At 36.2% G+C, this 17,247-nt stretch overlaps 1 protein-coding gene across 7 annotated transcripts in view; it reads right to left on the bottom strand.

The window, feature by feature from the left end:
- Positions 1-17,247, bottom strand: part of PTPRD (protein tyrosine phosphatase receptor type D) — a 458,392-nt gene that overhangs the window by 83,881 nt on the left and 357,264 nt on the right. For all 7 annotated transcript variants that reach the window (XM_075078277.1, XM_075078282.1, XM_075078275.1 and 4 more), the window contains 3 exons: positions 16,630-16,720; positions 10,237-10,446; positions 6,784-6,944 (listed from right to left, as the gene is read on the bottom strand). In XM_075078277.1, the coding sequence (XP_074934378.1) occupies positions 6,784-6,944; positions 10,237-10,446; positions 16,630-16,720 (462 nt within the window). The remainder of the gene's footprint in view (positions 1-6,783; positions 6,945-10,236; positions 10,447-16,629; positions 16,721-17,247) is intronic.

The raw sequence follows: 17,247 nt of genomic DNA, 5'->3' as shown, positions 1-17,247 counted from the left end.
TCTTTTCCAGCTGTCCAATATTTGCTCTAACATACCACTATTGTTCAGAAATTTTTTCTTCCTTTTTTTCTAATTGACTGAAAATGTGACAATGTTAAATCTGTTATTATTCTGATGGGCTCCCCTCTTAAAAATGCTCCAGCTGATTTCTTGCTGTTCTTGAAATGATGAACACCCGGCAGCATTCATGAAAGGTGCATACAGCAAGATACCCAAGACTATGTGAAGAAGCCACACAGCAACATCATTGCAGGAACTATTTGAGAGTTACTAGTCCTATGATTTTATTAAAAAAGAAAAAAAAGGTGTTTTGATGTAAAAACATTTCATCTTTTCTCTGGTAAATATCTTAACACGTTTTAACTTCTCTTTAGTGAAGCTATGAAGATTTAAATCTGGTTCTGTTTTTATTTTAAAAAAAAATGTATTATGGAGCAACTCAGGTGAAATTGCAGTTTTACTATTGAACCTGACTATCTTAAACTCCAACCACAGTAGCACAATGCCCTAGTGTTCCTTCTTCTTAAGTAAAGATGTGTGACGCAGCTTTCAAGAATTAATTTTATCTGTATTTCCTTCTGAAATCTACAGATCAGTGGAACTATCCAGAGACACGCTTCATTTACCCTTTTTCCACATGCACGTCAGTACTGAGCAGCACAACTTCATATTAATCTACTAAAAGCACTAAAATCTCTTCTAATCATATATCTGAATATTTTGAATACTTATAGGAGAAGAGAATGCTTTATTATTTATTTTTATTCTCAGGATCATTCTGGCTTTTTGTATCTTTCCAGACTATGTAAAACATCACAATTCTTTCAGATTATGCAATGGTTTTGTGACAGGTGGAAAAAAATCCACCAAGGATAAATGAGATCACCATATCATTTTCACTTGTAAAACTGCAGAGTCAGCACTGAGTCTATGTGTACAAAGCATCATGGAGATTTACACTGGGTAACACTTCAACCACAACCATGCATTCCTTCAACAGCTTTGGTTATAGCAAAGAACCACTGTTTTAACTTCATTACAATACAAACAAAACCCTATGTACATTTGCTGTCTCTTGAAAATGTACCTCATGGAGACACAAATGGAGACAAAAAAAAAAAGCAGTGAAACTTGGCTGCATATGTTACATTACTTTTCAGTGCTGTACACAACATAACAAATCTTTCAGTTGCCTTCATATCGATAGATTACTGTGTATATTCACTTAGATTGACAGACGCTTTGTCTTAGATAATTGTAATTATAATTCTAATTCTTTTTTCCTCTTTTTTTTCTTCTTTTCTGGATTAAACAAAGACTGATTACTTTTCACTTCTCACCTGTCAGGTTTACTGCTCCATTTTAATGCAGCAAAGAAGGGAGAAAAGGTGAAATGTTAGTTGACAAGCAGCAAACAGGGTAAGTATGACAACAGGAGGTGTAAGAAATGTTGACTTACAGTAAAGATATATAACTAAAACAAATTAAGAATGAGAGTTCATCAATATATTTAATCATAGAATCATAGAATAAATGGAGCACACAAGGTTAAGTCCAAAGAGAATCTTCTTCTGCTGGAAAAACCATCTCTTTTAGACATTATCTGCAAAGTAGTGCCACCTCAAATTTTAGCCAGTGAGCTAATGGAGAATGGGTGTTTAATGTGAGCTATCAAAGTAATGTTAACTTTACACTGACAAATGGCATCTCACCGAGATGTAGTTCCCTCTTACATCCCAGAGAGAAGAGGGCAGAGGAGAAAGTGAAGGAGAGAACAGAAGAAGAGAAGGAGAAAGGCAAGCGAAGAACAAGGTTAAATGCATGAGACCCATAAGACTTACAGTAAATTAGGAAAAAAAAAGCCCCACTTCTAAAACTATTTTACAAAACCAGGTAATTGAATGGCAAGAGATTTTTAACAGTACCCTGGAAAGCAGAATAAGCGTAAATCCTTCTCCAATGAATTATTACACACCTTTTTAGATTTAGAAGGAAATTCACATACTTGAAGTCTACAGTGATCTATATAGTTCTGTAGTGATCTATGATCTCTAAAAACAGCTAAATAGGGAAAATAATTTATTATCTTCCACCAAGAAGTTATACTATACACACACTGTACATAAATAGTGTCTGTTGATCATACTAAATAGGGGTTCTACAAACTTTTAAAAGCCTGGAGTCTGCAATGACCAGATTACTCACATGTTATGGAAAAGTCCTTATAGAACACTTCATCATCAGATTCCCCCATTTTAATTTCTATGCTTTTTTTTACCGTCTGTGTTTTTGCCCTTAGAAGAATACTTATTCTTCCAGCTCAGGATTCAGCAGGTGGCCAGCAGGTCGAGGGATGTGATTCTGCCCCTCTGCTGTGGTGAGACCCCACTTGGAGTGCTGTGTCCAGCTCTGGGTCCCTCAGCACAGGAAAGACAAGGAGTGGGTCCAGAAGAGGGCCACAGAAATGATCAGAGAATTGAACACCTCTCCTGTGAGGAAAGGCTGAGAGAGTTGGGGTTGTTCAGCCTGGAGAAGAGAAGGTTCCAGGGAGATGTTGTGGTCTTTTAGACTTAAAGGGAGATTATAAGATGGGGACAGACATTTCAGCAGAGCCTGTTACAACAGGGGAAGGGGTAATGGTTTTAAACTAAAGAAGGGTAGATTGAGACTAGATGTAAGGAAGCAATTTTTACAATAAGGGTGGGGAAACAATGAAACAGGTTGCCCGGAGAAGCAGTAGATGCCCATCCCTGGAAACGTTCAAGGTCAGGTTGGATGGGGCTCTGAGCAACCTGATCCAGTTGAAGGTGTCCCTGCTCATTGCAGCGGGGTTGGACTAGATGACCTTTGATGGTCCCTTCCAACCCAAACTATTCTATGATTTTATGATTCTGAAATTCTGAATGCCAAAGTTCACTGTGTTCAAAAGATTCAAGCTTAGGCTCTTGTCTTCTGAACCAAATCAAAAAGTTGCTCTTTATAAGAGCAAACAACACAAAGTCTGTCAAGATGCCTTTGATTTATTTTCCCTCCAAATGGAAACACAGTCCACAAACAAACCTGACTCTAGAAAGACCTACAATGAGTAACATTTTGCTCTTCATCGAGAGGCTGAAATTAGTGAACTTGTCATGTCTTAAAAGTCAGGAGGAATGGCCACAGAAATTCATATGTTGGAAAAAAGAAAGAAAGAAAAGGAATGAAAGGCTGCTTCATGGGGACGTGGGACATGCACTCTCTAGTTTGCCAGTTTCTGAGATACACCGAACCACTTCTAGAGATCTTTAACATTGACTAACTGGGTTCCTAACCAGTTAAATCCTGTGTAATTGAACATGTATCACACATTCAAAAGTGAGTCAAAAGGATTTACTGTTGGTTTGTGTAAGTTGTAGGTTGCAGCAGGGTAGTGCTTTATTAAAACTAGCTTGAGATATAATCTGTGACTCAAACAGCCCTCAGAATGGATAGGTGTTGCCTCTAGGGGAGACTAAGCCTGCACCATCTCTATATCTAGGAAAGTGTTTGCCTTTGTTTGAGATTTCAGACATAAATCTTACTATGCTGTATATTTTACTCCATGTTTGAACCAACAAAAATTTTATTTTCTTGAGGGCAAGAATATGACCCAAAAGAAAGTGATGTTTAGTTAATTTACTTGGATCCCTAAATTTCATTGTTTATACTTAAGTCCAATAGATTAAAGACCTGCTCCAAAATAATTGCCTCCCTTCACTATGACTGTAGGGTGGTATCACTGCTGCAATGACAGAGAACAGTGAACTTGTCACTGGCCAAGTAAGTTCCATTTGCCAAGACATCAACTCCAGCAAGACAGGAAATCCAACCATAACTCAGGAAAAAAAATATTCTAACTGTGAAGATAGCTGAGTACAGGAAGAGGTTGCCCAGTGAGGTTGTGGAGTTTCCATTCTAGGATATACTGAACTTACCTGGACATGCCCCTGAGCCACCTGCTGTAGCTGGCCATGCTCTGAGCAGGGTTGGGACAGGGCAATCTCCAGAGGCATGACCCCTTGGTTCTGTGAAATCTGTGAGCTCTTCTGCACACAGTACATTAATCGGCCTCAACTGTGCTGGATATTATATCGTAGCTGTATTCGATGACAACAAAATGTACTCTTCAGTATTTTCCCTATCTATTAAGCTGCAATGACCTTTTGGCTATAATCTAATATATGATCCAAAAATCTTTCTATGCAGTATCTTTGCTTTCAGATTTTAAGAAGAGTAAATGCAGAGGCAATAACCTTTATACAAACTGACCAACAAATAACAAAGGGGTCAAACATGCGCTCCTAGCCTTTGGGACAGTTAAAATATGCTTCACAACAACCCACACAACTTATCCACGCTATCTGTGATAGCATCTGTTTTAAAGGAGGGCAAGATTTCTTCCCATAAAATGATTCTTTTAGAAACTGCAGTCATCCTTCCTCTATGAAATTAAAATGTAAAAGTAGTATTGTAAATCATGGGATTAGCAGTCCAAGTCTGTTCATAAAGGCGTCTATGGACAGCTGGAATTAAGCATAGGTGACCATTTGAGTTACTACTCTTTGCACTCTTTGCACTCATTTCCCAGTCATCATCTTCCTACTGCACATCCTTCAACATTGTCTTCCCCTTTTTAATATTTTTCATGTTTTCATGTATTAGGCAGATGTCCCCTATCCTTTGTTTTCTTCTCTCCTTACCATACCTGTTGCACTTATGCCCCAATATATTCTAGAAATATACTTGTAAAGTTTCCTGTATCCATGAAAATGTCTTGTTTTCTTACTTTTTCTTGCACATTTTTACCATGTCCAACTCCCGTACTCACTGCAATTCCCTTTAACAGTGGTAACTAAGAAATTAAAATTTCACTGTTTTCTCAAAGCACTATGCTAAATATCCCTGCTGTCTTGACAAGTTATTGGTGTTCTAGTCAGTAAAGCCATCAAACTCTAGCTGTTAGCTTGCATCCAGGTTGTGTATTCTAGAAAAGAATATCCAATTGCATACTACTTTTTTTACAGAAACAAAAAGTTCACAGAGGACCATAGACTTGGTAAAACTGCAGTCATAATTTCTCAGAGGTAATTTGCCAAATCAGTGCAGTTTAACAATTTATAGCTTATAGCTGAAAATAGACAAATAAATAAATACACATGGACATTTGCCCAAACAGTTCTAGCACCAGTAGTAAATAACAGATGGAAAATGTGTCGCCCATTTTCAGTGAATGACAATCTTTTCATACTACTGATGAACAAATTTTACCTGATCATTTGTGGAATATGCCTATAATTTTTTTGGTAATAGAACTGAGGATTGTTATTATGGTTCCATAAATGTAATCAATATTTCCAGAAGCAGTTACACATCTGCTTTATATGCCATTGTTAGGACTTGTTTTGTAATATGGAAAAAGTTTTACTTTTAATACTCCAAAATAATCAGAGGCGTCTTTCATTTTTAGCACATCTCTAATGACCAGTTTTTGAAGTGACAGACAAGCACAAACGGAGGTTCACTTGTTTCTTATCAATTAGATTGGCTGAGACAGTAGGCACTAATAGAAACCTTCAGGAGGCATAATATCTGCAAGCAAGAGACCTTGTATTATGCTCTGTAAGAGTACAGCCCTAAATAACATTCTATAAATGTATATCTATTTGGAATCCAATGCTAAGGTTAAGCCTGGACTTCTTTTTTTTGCTTGTTTTTACTGCTGAGAGAGAATTCTTTTCCCAAAACTTGAAGCCAGCTCTCTACAGGCAACTTCAGAGGTGTTTGACTGGAGACACATAGGGTGGGAAGAGCATACAGTGTAGTGGAATTTAAGTATTTATATGTAGGTCATAGCATCATAGCCGTTAGTTTTAGAAGACATACTCCATTTAATGAAATTATCCCTAGTGCACCCCCTGCCCCCCAACAAGGTGACAGCATCTTTATAGTATTTGCCAATTATACTTTATCAATATATTTCAAAATTCTATTAGGAACAAAATCTAAACATTAAAATAAACTTTGTGGGTTTGATTCTTTGGTTTTGATTTAGTGTCTTGATCCCTGTGAACTCATTTACACTGTAAAAGGCTGTTATGTATAAATTAAGACATCACACAGAGTTTTCATCTAGTATGTTGTAAGGCAGAGGAAATTCCTTTCTGTAATAGCAAACCTAAATCTGTGTCACAGGCAGTGAAAGAAGAACAAGTGAAGTTTGATCTCATTGCAAGATTACTAGAAAACAGCTACTGATGTGTCTTTAATCTTTCAGTTCAGAGATTTAAATTCATATAGATACACTACCAAACTGAGGCCAACTGTCAAAAGTAAAACCTCAAATTACTTGAGTGGAGATGAAAATCAGGTTTAACATCAAGCTGAACGTAACCCCTAATGTATTACTATTATACATCTAAAAATAAGTTTTAAAAAGTCAGATGTGTGAATTCCATACATATTTATATGCAAGCACGTATTTTCTTCACAAATGTATGCAAAGTGGAAAAAACATTTAAATGCAGAAATGTTAATAGAGTGTCATCAGCAGAAAAAGGTACCCACATACCTATAATTATTGGAAACTTTCAGTCAATCTACTAAAATTTCTGCAATGTTCTGGAAACCAGTAATAAATACGGAAATATCCTAAAGTAATGACAGTTACTATTTTGGAAAAAAAAATACAGTGTGGAACAGTATTATAAAATGGCTACTATATCAAAAAGTTACACACCCAGTAATAAAACTAAAAGGCAAACTTACCTTTTATAAAGAAGTATAGCAATAACAATACAGATGATAAACACCACTGCAAGAACTGGTCCAACAACCCAAATCAAGCCTTCTTCCTCATCTGTAATTGGTTGGGGATCAAGATCCATTGACACAACAGGATCAGAATATGGGCTGGTTGCATACATGGTCTATACAAATAAAATAAATGTTACTTAATGATAAAGGAGTGCATTTAAAATATTAACTACCCTAGATCTAAAATAAATCTGTTGAAGAGAATGATGTAATGAACACAGCAATGTGAAAATGCTATTTTTCTTCAAGTCAGGTAGTATATAAACTTGCAAACTGAAGAGCATGTTGTTATTACTATCTTTATTTTGTGCTCCACATACCAGCAGTGATCTGCAGACAAATGAGTAACACAGTCCTTCACAGAATACTTTGCAACTTAAGCAAATAATGAGAAAATGAAGTATTACGAAACTGAGGAATATAACCCATCAGTTGTTCTTTTTTGAATCTTTTTTTTAGTCTCATACTGGCTTAACACTCTTTCTGCCTGCAAGATAAGAAAGGATACTTCTGAAAGAATGAGAGTACTATAGGGAAAAATAAAGGGGAATGAATGTGTGAAGTTCCTAGAAAAGAGTCCCAGTGCAATAGTAGGCTGCATTTTGATAAATCAAAAACTGCCTGATAAACACAGTGTTCTTACAGAAGATGGAGACAACTTGAGTTTAAGACTGAAAAACAGGGGAGCCACTGTAGAATACTCAGATAAGCCAAATACTCAACCTCTTTATTAGGGATGGAACTAGAATTATGAACCAACAGAAGTTGTTGAAAATCTTTGCCTTACTGGGTGGTGTAGAGCCAGCTGGACTAGGATAAGACCTGTGACAAGAAAGGAGTAGCTTTTTTTTAATCTGATCTGACCTGAGATGTCTGACCTATGCCTGAGGGCAGAGTTAAAATTACAAACAGGAAAGGCCGAGGAGCCAGCCTGCTAAAAATGGATCATGTAAAGAACTCTGAGCTACAGTAAAGTCAGAAGTGGAGAATAGTTGGTACTTATTTATTGTCTTTGCTGGAGCGCATCCACCAGCACTAAGCTGGGATTTGAGGTACAGCTCTTGCAAAGGTCTTAAAAACTTGATTCGGCAGTAGATCAGGAATGCCAGCTAAGATAGTAGAAGATAATCAAGAGAAAAGATTAGTTTTCATTATCATATTTGCGCTGTATTCTGAAAGATGCCCTATGCTAGGACAACTGTTACCAAAGGAGGTGTTTTACACTTCATTTGGCCTTGATTTGGGTTCTGGGCTATGACAGTGTCTGCGTTTAAAGTTAGAGATAGGATTAGGACCGGCAGATCTGAGGCACTTACATGCCAACTATGTCAGTTACGTTATTCTCTTTTACCAAACCTGGCACCAAAAAGTCTGTGATTGCTGTTTAGAAGCTGGGGAGTCTCCAAGTTCCATTCCTGAAACACCTGAGCTGCCTGAGTTTTTTTCCCTGGTTTCAGTATTCTCAAAAGGTAGAAAAAAGTGCATTGCTACAGCAAAAAACTCTTCATATTTAGCCTCTTTCTTTGGAGCAGACAGAAAAAGTGCCTGGAAATGAATACAGAAGGATGCTGAGGGATAACAGGATGAGCACTTACTACCTTTTCTCCAATAAATAGGACTTTGCTTTTAATTTTCAACCTACCTGTATTAATGACTAATTTAAACTAATTTATTATTTTGTCAAATTTATCTGTTGGGGTTTTTTCCCTTCCTCTTGATAACATGCTTAACATATTTATAGACAGTAATCACAAGCTCTCTCAGCTTCCATTTTAGTAAGTTAAACAAATTCAGATCTTCCCATGCCCTCTTGTAAAGCAAGTTCTCCATTCTCCCAATCAACAGAGAAGTTTTGTGTTCTCTGAAGCAGAAACCTTGTGTAAAAAGTATTTTGAATATTGGAACAATCATTCCTCACAAGTTGCAACCCACACACCAGTAGGACCTATAGTCCTAGAAGAAAACCAGCTATATTGAGAGCAGATACCCTGGAGCACTGGGAGGTGAAGCTCACTCACCTTTACAAACTCTTCACTCTCTGTGAATACCCTCATGCTACTTCACATAGGACTTTTGGATGGCATGCTAAACCATATATTGTCCATATTTTAAGTTTAATAATGTCTTTTGAAATCTTCAAAAGTAGGCCCCTGGATATATTTAACCATACTAGCCTTTTAGCTGTAAATTTATAACCCTGTTTATTCATTCTTTTTCATCCTGATTTCTCTATAACAAAGCAATAACCTTAGGGTTCTATGAAATGACCAATGCCTTAATCAATACAGAAAAATATATAAGAAATAGTTCTTTGTATTGAAAGCTCAATTTTAGTACAGGTAATTTCTGACATACAGATTTTTGGCCATCTAACTTTATAGCCAAAAGCTGTCTACTTTCTCCAGTTTGAACCTTTCTGATGCAGTGCCTTCATAATTCGTTGTCTATGCAGCCATTGTCAAAAAGTGCAAGGGGAACTTTTGATTTATGTTAGAGCCTCCAGGAAGCACTTATTTTATTTTCAAATGAAGCTATATATCAAAAAGTATTCAAATTGAAACTGTTTCCTCATTGTCTTTAAGTTGGCAAATTCTGTTGACATCAAGAAAGCAATTTTAAGGTTACACATTGGAAGCATTTGACTAGAATTCAGATTATTGGTGTAGTAGTTTCAAGTGGTTGAGCCAGCAAATGTACCTGTCAGGTTTAGATAGCAATTAGAAAGATACCATATTACACACTGTATGTTAAAATGTTAATGTGTATTGCAACTTCTTTCAATAGTCCTATTTCTGTCTTTTTTTTTTTTTTACTCTATTACATGCAGTAGATTAACTCAAGCATAAAGGGACATAACTGCAAGACGAATGACAGCTTGTTATTTAGCTCACCTCAGGAATTTTCCTTATTATTGAATTATTTTCTAACTTTCTAACAATTCACTGACAAAGTTGTTAGGGAATGACTTTAACTAAAGACTGCTCATGTCTCTAATTCAATGGATCTTTCCAAGAATTCTGCATATCCAATACCACTATTCAGAGATAGTATTAAGGCAAGAGAGGAACTCTTTTTTAAATACATTGAGAAAGATGCTGCTGTGAAGTTCATGCCTCAGAACCTGTGTCAATGATCTCAAATAGCACAGCATGTAATTTGTGATGGATCCCAACACAGCTAATACTATGTGATTAGGTTTCAGTTATACACGGAAGTAACACAAAGATGCAAGCAAAATAGAAAAGTTCAAGGAATGAATTGCATCTAAGGAAGGAAACATTCACTTTAGAGATGCTCTGACATATATTGTAAAAAAAAGCTTTTAGGAAGTGGAATAACCCTTGAAAAAATGTTTTCGTGACTGAGGAAAGATATTTTGGGATTGAAAAATATTAACTAACTTACAGATTCTGAGTGCTCCATTACAGCCAACACAAAGAAGACATACTCTTGACCACTCTGCAGTTGCTTATTCTCAAAGCCACCATAATGCTTCTTATCCCCCAACGTGAACTCCGTAGGAAGAACTTCAAAATGAGCTGCAATATATGGCTTCAGTTCCACTTCCCTCCCAAGACGAATGCTTCTGCGTTTCCTAGCTATCTCCTTAAGCAGCTTTAGAATGAAGGGGGGTGGGGGGAAGAGGCAGAGGGACGTAAGGCAAGAACAGAAAGATACCTGTAAACAATTTTAATGTAACTTATTGACAATGTAATGAGAAAATTTAAAGCATGACCAGGAACTACAAAAATACAATTTATCCACATTTCATGGGGCATATCAGTATTACTAAATCAGTTCTTGCAAAATCTGCCTTTTTTTGTCATCCTTGTTAAGATAAGACACTAGGTAGCAATTGCACTACCCAGACTACAAACAGAAAACAATTAGATAAATTTTCAGTGTCTGATCCTCCTGTCTCAGGGTGGGAGGGAATGGTGAGAGGGCGGTGCCGCGGCAGAAACTAGTAAAGCAATATATCTTCTCTGAGGACATGTATATACAGACATCCTATTACACATCTCATATATGTATGTCTATACATATATGAAGTCAGTCATGGAATAGAATCATAGAATCGTTTATGTTGGAAAGGCCCTTAATAATGTGAAATCCAGCCATTAACCTAGTACTGCCAAGTCCACCACTAAACCCTGTCCTTAAGCACCACATCTACACATCTTTTAAATACCTCCAGGGATGGTGACTCAGCCACTTCCCTGGCCAGCCTGTTCCAGTGCTTGACAATGCTTTTGGTGAAGACATTTTTGCTAATATCCAATCTAAACCTCTCCTGGTGCACTTGTTACCTGGGAAAGAGACCAACACCTACCTCGCTACAACCTCATTTCAGGTAGTTGTAGAGAGCGATACAGTCTCCCCTGAGCCTCTTTTTCTCCAGGCTAAACAACCCCAGTACCCTCAGCTGCTCCTCATAAGACTTGTTCTCCAGGCCCTTCATCAGCTTCGTTGCCCTTCTCTGGACACGCTCCAGCACTTCAATGCCTTTCTCGTAGTGATGGGCCCAAAACTGAATACAGTATTCGAAGTGCAGCCTCACTAGTGCCAAGTTCAAATGGACAATCAATTCCCTAATGCGTAATAATATTTTCTCCCTCCCTAAGAATATGCATGATACCGTCTTATCTCCTGTTTGATACAACAAAATTTGTTAAGTCATAGGATGTTATTTGTTCCACAAACAGTAAACGAAGTGCAGAAGAGTTTATAGGAGTGATTTGTAAACATATCTTTCATCCTACACTGTCATTTTATTTGTTAAAAAGCCCCAAAAGTTGTGTTCTTCATGGTTTCTACACCACTATAAAATAGACTGGTGATAGGAATCAATTACAGGACCTATGAATCCTAAGACACTACTGCCAAAGTACAAAATACTGTGTACTATGCTACATACACAACGCACACTTCAGATTTTAACTGCCTAATCTGGCTTTCAAAATGTAACTTCTCCTTGTTTCATACAATATTTCTTCTGATGAACAAAGCATATTTATGGCAAGGTTAAATGCTAGGCTCAAACTTGTAAAACATTTACTAACTAATGAAGGAACTTAAGCTCAGCTGGTATAATCCATTGATGAATTACTTATTAAATCAGACAAATGCTTATTCAATATCTTTTATCACTTTAGATATACTGGCATTCAACAAACATTAATCTGATTTGATTACAAGGAACCCGAACTTTTCGTGGGTGATAAGTGATGACTTCTAAGACCTCTTTATGGTTCCCCTCATTTTTCACTTATGAAACTTATTCAATGTCCTGTAGTCTCAGACTGCAATCATAAATTCTTCCAAGGTCACACAGTTGTTTTAGGCTTTTCAGCACTCAAACGGTACTAATACAATAGATTAGCACAAACTTCTTTATTAGGGGGAGGAAACAAATCTCCTTAGCTAGATAGAGATCAATAAAAAAAGAGATGAAAATCTAATCTTCACTATATATTTTCATTTTAAGGAATATGTTTAGTCAGGGAACCTCTCTCTTGCTTCAGTCTCTTCTTCAGTGTTAGGCCTCAGCTTAGCTAGCACATCTTCTTGCCTTCCACACATGGGACCTTGTATTTTGCAATTACATGATTAACAATTCCAATGCTGTAAAAATCTACTATTCACTCTGCTACTGAGACAGAAGCTTTTATACTCATTACTTTAACACCCCTTCTCACTGAAGTACATATTTTAAACAGAGGCTAAAGACAGACACAGAAGCAACCTGTACCACTTCCTTAGCACTGAAGGCATTTGGATGTTACCCCTTTGAAGATTTACAGTCAACTGCTTTCCAGTTCTAAGGCTGAGTCTGTTCCCCATTGCAGAGATTTTACGTTCATTTCACTCTATCAATTTCCATGCCCCAACACAAAAGCTGGTACACTGAAATGGATCCCCTGAGCAAAAAAGAACTGACCATAATTTGAGACTAGAAATCATTATTCATTACTCAAGGACTCTATTACAATCAGCAGTCCATATTTCCCTTCCATTCTTCCTAAACAGTTTAATGAGCAGCTAGAATAAATTTGCATGGTATAAAAATGAGGGCAGTAGAGAATCGTAATATTACGAAGGTAATTATTGAAGGTGACTGCCACATCTGTTGGTAGCTTCCTATACCCTGGGTAGAGTTACAGGGGGCAGAATATGAGGCAGAGACTAATGAAAGTTTGCTCTAGGTTTCTTCAGCCCTTATAAGATCTGCTGAGGGAAGCACTTTGTGAAAAGTTTTTATCTGTATAAAGCCATCTTTTAAGAAGATAGTAACAGCTATGCAGAGGGCTGAGCGCTGGCTATCCTGAAGTCTGCTGAAACACAAAGGTAGGTATTCAGGTAATAACAATGTGATATGTATACTAACTGGAAGTCAGGAGCTGTAAGTACTGCAGTACCAGGGGTAGTACATGGTTTGAGCCATCCCTGAAGATAACTGAAGATATTTTCATTTACGGGTAGAGGTTACAGTGGAATTTAAAGTTACTTGTGTGGCTACCTCAAATAAATTCTTTATCATGTGTTTCAGATTATACCATATTTACAATTTAGATTTTAGATAACTCATAATAAAATGTGAAAATACTACAAGCGTACTGCAATCAAAATTAGATTGAGACTGAAAGAAGAAAAATATTTGATGTTAAGTGTTTCTCACATTTGAATTTGAACATAAAAGTACTGCTTGCTAAAGTACTGTATTAAAGTGGGTCAAGTGATCAGATATTGAATTTTGGCTACGAATGCTAACAGCTAATCAGCCCGACTCAAATAAAATGAGTTCAACTTTTCATCACTACCAGTTAAACTTTGGTGTTTGTGTGTAGATAAAAATTTTGTCTGTGGCATTGATTACACATGATTGTACAGATCTCAGGTGAACTCTGGCCTCATTCAAGTTTGATATACAAATGGGATTCGTGCCAAATATCATTAATTGCACATATATCTCCTGTGGTACTTTATACCGGGATTTCAATAAAATTACTGAGTTGATTTAACATGCAGGCTTTTATTTATGTTTTATTGTTTACAAATCTAAAGTAATCCTACTACGTAATACTTACTGCAAACCATAATATTTTGTTTATATTTCATTTATTTGCATGACATCTATTTAAAGCCACTAGATCTCCTGATATTCAAAATAAATGAAATAAATTCAAAATAAAGTAAAATGAAAATTTGAGTTAATAAAAATTATTGTATCTCTAATATCTGTTATTTTCAGATACACAATTCCCAGTTCATTGTCTGCTCTTTTAAAATTCTGCATCTCTCTTATTTTCTTTCAGAACTGAGATTCAATGAACCAGGAAGATTAGGTAAATACAATAAGGCTGCAGAGTCTTTTGGGCTGGTCAGTTATGTACTGGAATTTACAGTCCAGAGCAGTGTTTTCTGTAAATACTTTTCTTCTGACATTTGAAGCAAAGTATTTGGAATATACTTCTTTGGAAAATCTATTACCCAACCAACCTTTTCTGAAACTAGCCAGATATCTGAGATTGTACTAAAAAAGATATGCCCAAGTATCTTTACTCGACCATCAGGAACTACTTGCTCAGAGAGCAGCGTGGTTAGTTCTTGTGAGTTTTTTTCAAAATTTATTTATTGTGCTGCTGCTTTCACATGTTTGTCAGGAATAGTACACCTAATAACAATACGTATATATTTTCTAAACCTGGACACAAAATAGTCTTTTAATTAATATAAACTGGATGAGTTAGCATGAAATACAGTTGCTGCATACTTCTGATTCTTCCCCTACTCAGTACTTGCAATATGTATTGGTGGCAACTGTAAAATATATATTAAGGGTTTTAGTTCTTTATCAGAAATAATTTTCATTTTCCAGTCAGTGCGTATCTTATTTCTTCCACCATTAATTCTACAATGTGGTCTCAATTATATCAGTAGAAGTGGGAAACAACCCATTCTGACCCAAATATTTCTGAATTAATAAATGCTTTTTATCAATCTGTTATACAGATTAATGCACCACAACTTGCAGAATGATTAAAATGACCCTTTGTTATGGGAATCAGCAGGACCTGTAGAATTTAATTGCCAAAAAGTTCAATGTCATCTGGCACCTATCCTTTAATCTGATAATGCTGCTGAATGTGACTACAGTCTTTGGATGTTAAAAGTGGGTGGCAATATTAAATCAGTTTTCCATTACTGTATGGATCTTGCTGTCAGAGTTTTACTGTTTAACCGTATTTGATGTCACCTAGGACTATGATCATGAGCTGATGGCTTTTACAATCCAAGTTCTTTTAAAGGGAAGAAGTTAATAGATCAAAGCAAATCATCGCTGCAATTGAATCGAGATGATCACATAAATGAAACTAGTCAAGAGGAAACACAGGCTTCAATCAGTCAGTCAGCAGTAACGAAAGCCATGCCTTCCTTTGAACAGTTGTTTTTAATTTTCTGATTAAGGATTCTCCTGTTGCTGTGCATATTCTTCTTTGTCTTTTCTGATCAGAAAACAGACTAAATACTGAAAGACCTCTGGTTATTTTTTGAAAGCTTTCTACAGCATTGTTAGTTTGGTGAAGATATTTATTTTCCTTACATTTTGATGCAAACATTGGAATTTATATCCATTTTGTTAATAGCAGAAGGGAAAAAAAGCCTTGTGATTGCTCACAGATGATTATTACTTCCCAGTGATTGTGTTATGGGGAAGCATATGGTGAAGAATCTCTGTAACATAAAACTATTGATTTTTTAATCCACCAAAGGAAAGTGGAAAAATAGACAGGATCCACTCAAAAGATCACTAAAACAAGAGTAAAGAAACTGATTTTGATCTCCGGTCTTTGAATTCAGAGATATGACATGTAAAAATTACCACAGCATCTGAATGAGATCTAAAATCCTAGCTAGATACAACGATAACAACACCACCTGCCTTTTGTACAGAGCTTTCATATTGGGCTCTCAAAAGAGCTTTACAATGATAAATATTGGTATTACTCTAAATTTACAGATTGGAAGAAGCAAGACAAGTTCGCATGAGCTATCCTGTCCTTCAGTAAAACAGAAGACAGGACTGAATGCTGACAATATACTTCCTGTAATTATTAATATATCAATTACATAATGAATTGATCTATAGTATTACTGGGCTTATATCCTAGAGGTCTTTTCCAACCTTAATTATTCTATGATTCTATAGTTCCACCCTTTAGGTTAATATCATTTATAGTGTCGAAAGATGACATGATGTTTCTCCTTCCTACTTCATTCATTTATTTCTGAGCAGAAACTGTCAGTAGAATGGAGACTACTGTAAAAGTTTTATAACCAGAAGGATTACAGTATGTCAGAATTAGGTAAAAACACCACAAGAAGGTCAAATGTTAAATTGCAGTGCAAATTGCAATTTAGCATTTGTTACAGGCTTCGTAAACATCCCACTAATGATCCAGACCTTTATTAGAGTTCATATCATTGGTGATTAAGCTTTTGCTGACAACTCATTTCACCTCCTGCACTTTTGCATTATGCTTTACAATAGGAAAAGAATAAAATATTAATGCCAACAAAGGTCAGACACTTTGTGTGCTTTCTTGCAACTTAATGTCTTTATTGTCTTCTAATTTAACTAATTTGAAGTTTTGTTTCAGTCCCCAGGGGTTAATTCAAATATAAATATAAAATATCCTGACAATTGGAACTTCTAAAACTGGTGTGTTAATCATGTACCACTAATAAGATTGTTTCTTTAATAAAGGAGAAGATGACAACAAAAAAATACAGTACCTCATCTAGTTCCATTTCATCTGGACTCTCCCACGGTTTGATAAACTTTCCACGAGACCTCTTCAAAGGCACAATAACTATGTAATAACCTCTGTAAAAGAAACAGACAAAAGTGAAGTTGAAGGAAAAGGAATAGATAAATTGATGGAGTAGGTGTCTGTTCAGAGGAACTCAGGAGAACACTGGTATGTTGAGAGCAAACTTTTGCACATTATTACGCCACTGCAGCTTTCCAAACCTAGTTGTAAAGATTCGCACTCTTGAAACCACATCCAGTGTAAAACATTTGACACACAAATAGCACTAATTACCTGCCTTCTCATGTAAACATATAAATATGTATAAGAAAATTTAATTACAGTGTTCTAAAATGCCTGCATGTTTGACTGCAGTTTATTATTTCATTTGAAATACAGGAGCCATGGGATGTTTGTGCTCTGCCACTGTTACACTGGGAAGAAACCCCAAGCCCCTAAATTGAAACATATTATCATATATTTAAATCTCAGTTATCACCCCCTCTTCCCCCATTTTCATGTATAATCAGAATAGTAGGTTAACATAATGTGTTTGTTGATACCTATACTGTTATAAACAGAAAGTAAAGAAGACAGTATA

The sequence above is a fragment of the Phalacrocorax aristotelis genome, chromosome Z, assembly GCF_949628215.1.
Source record: "Phalacrocorax aristotelis chromosome Z, bGulAri2.1, whole genome shotgun sequence".
Classification (NCBI taxonomy): domain Eukaryota; kingdom Metazoa; phylum Chordata; class Aves; order Suliformes; family Phalacrocoracidae; genus Phalacrocorax; species Phalacrocorax aristotelis.
The sequence above is the reverse complement of the archived record's forward strand: the minus strand, read 5'-3'. Positions and strand labels throughout refer to the sequence as shown.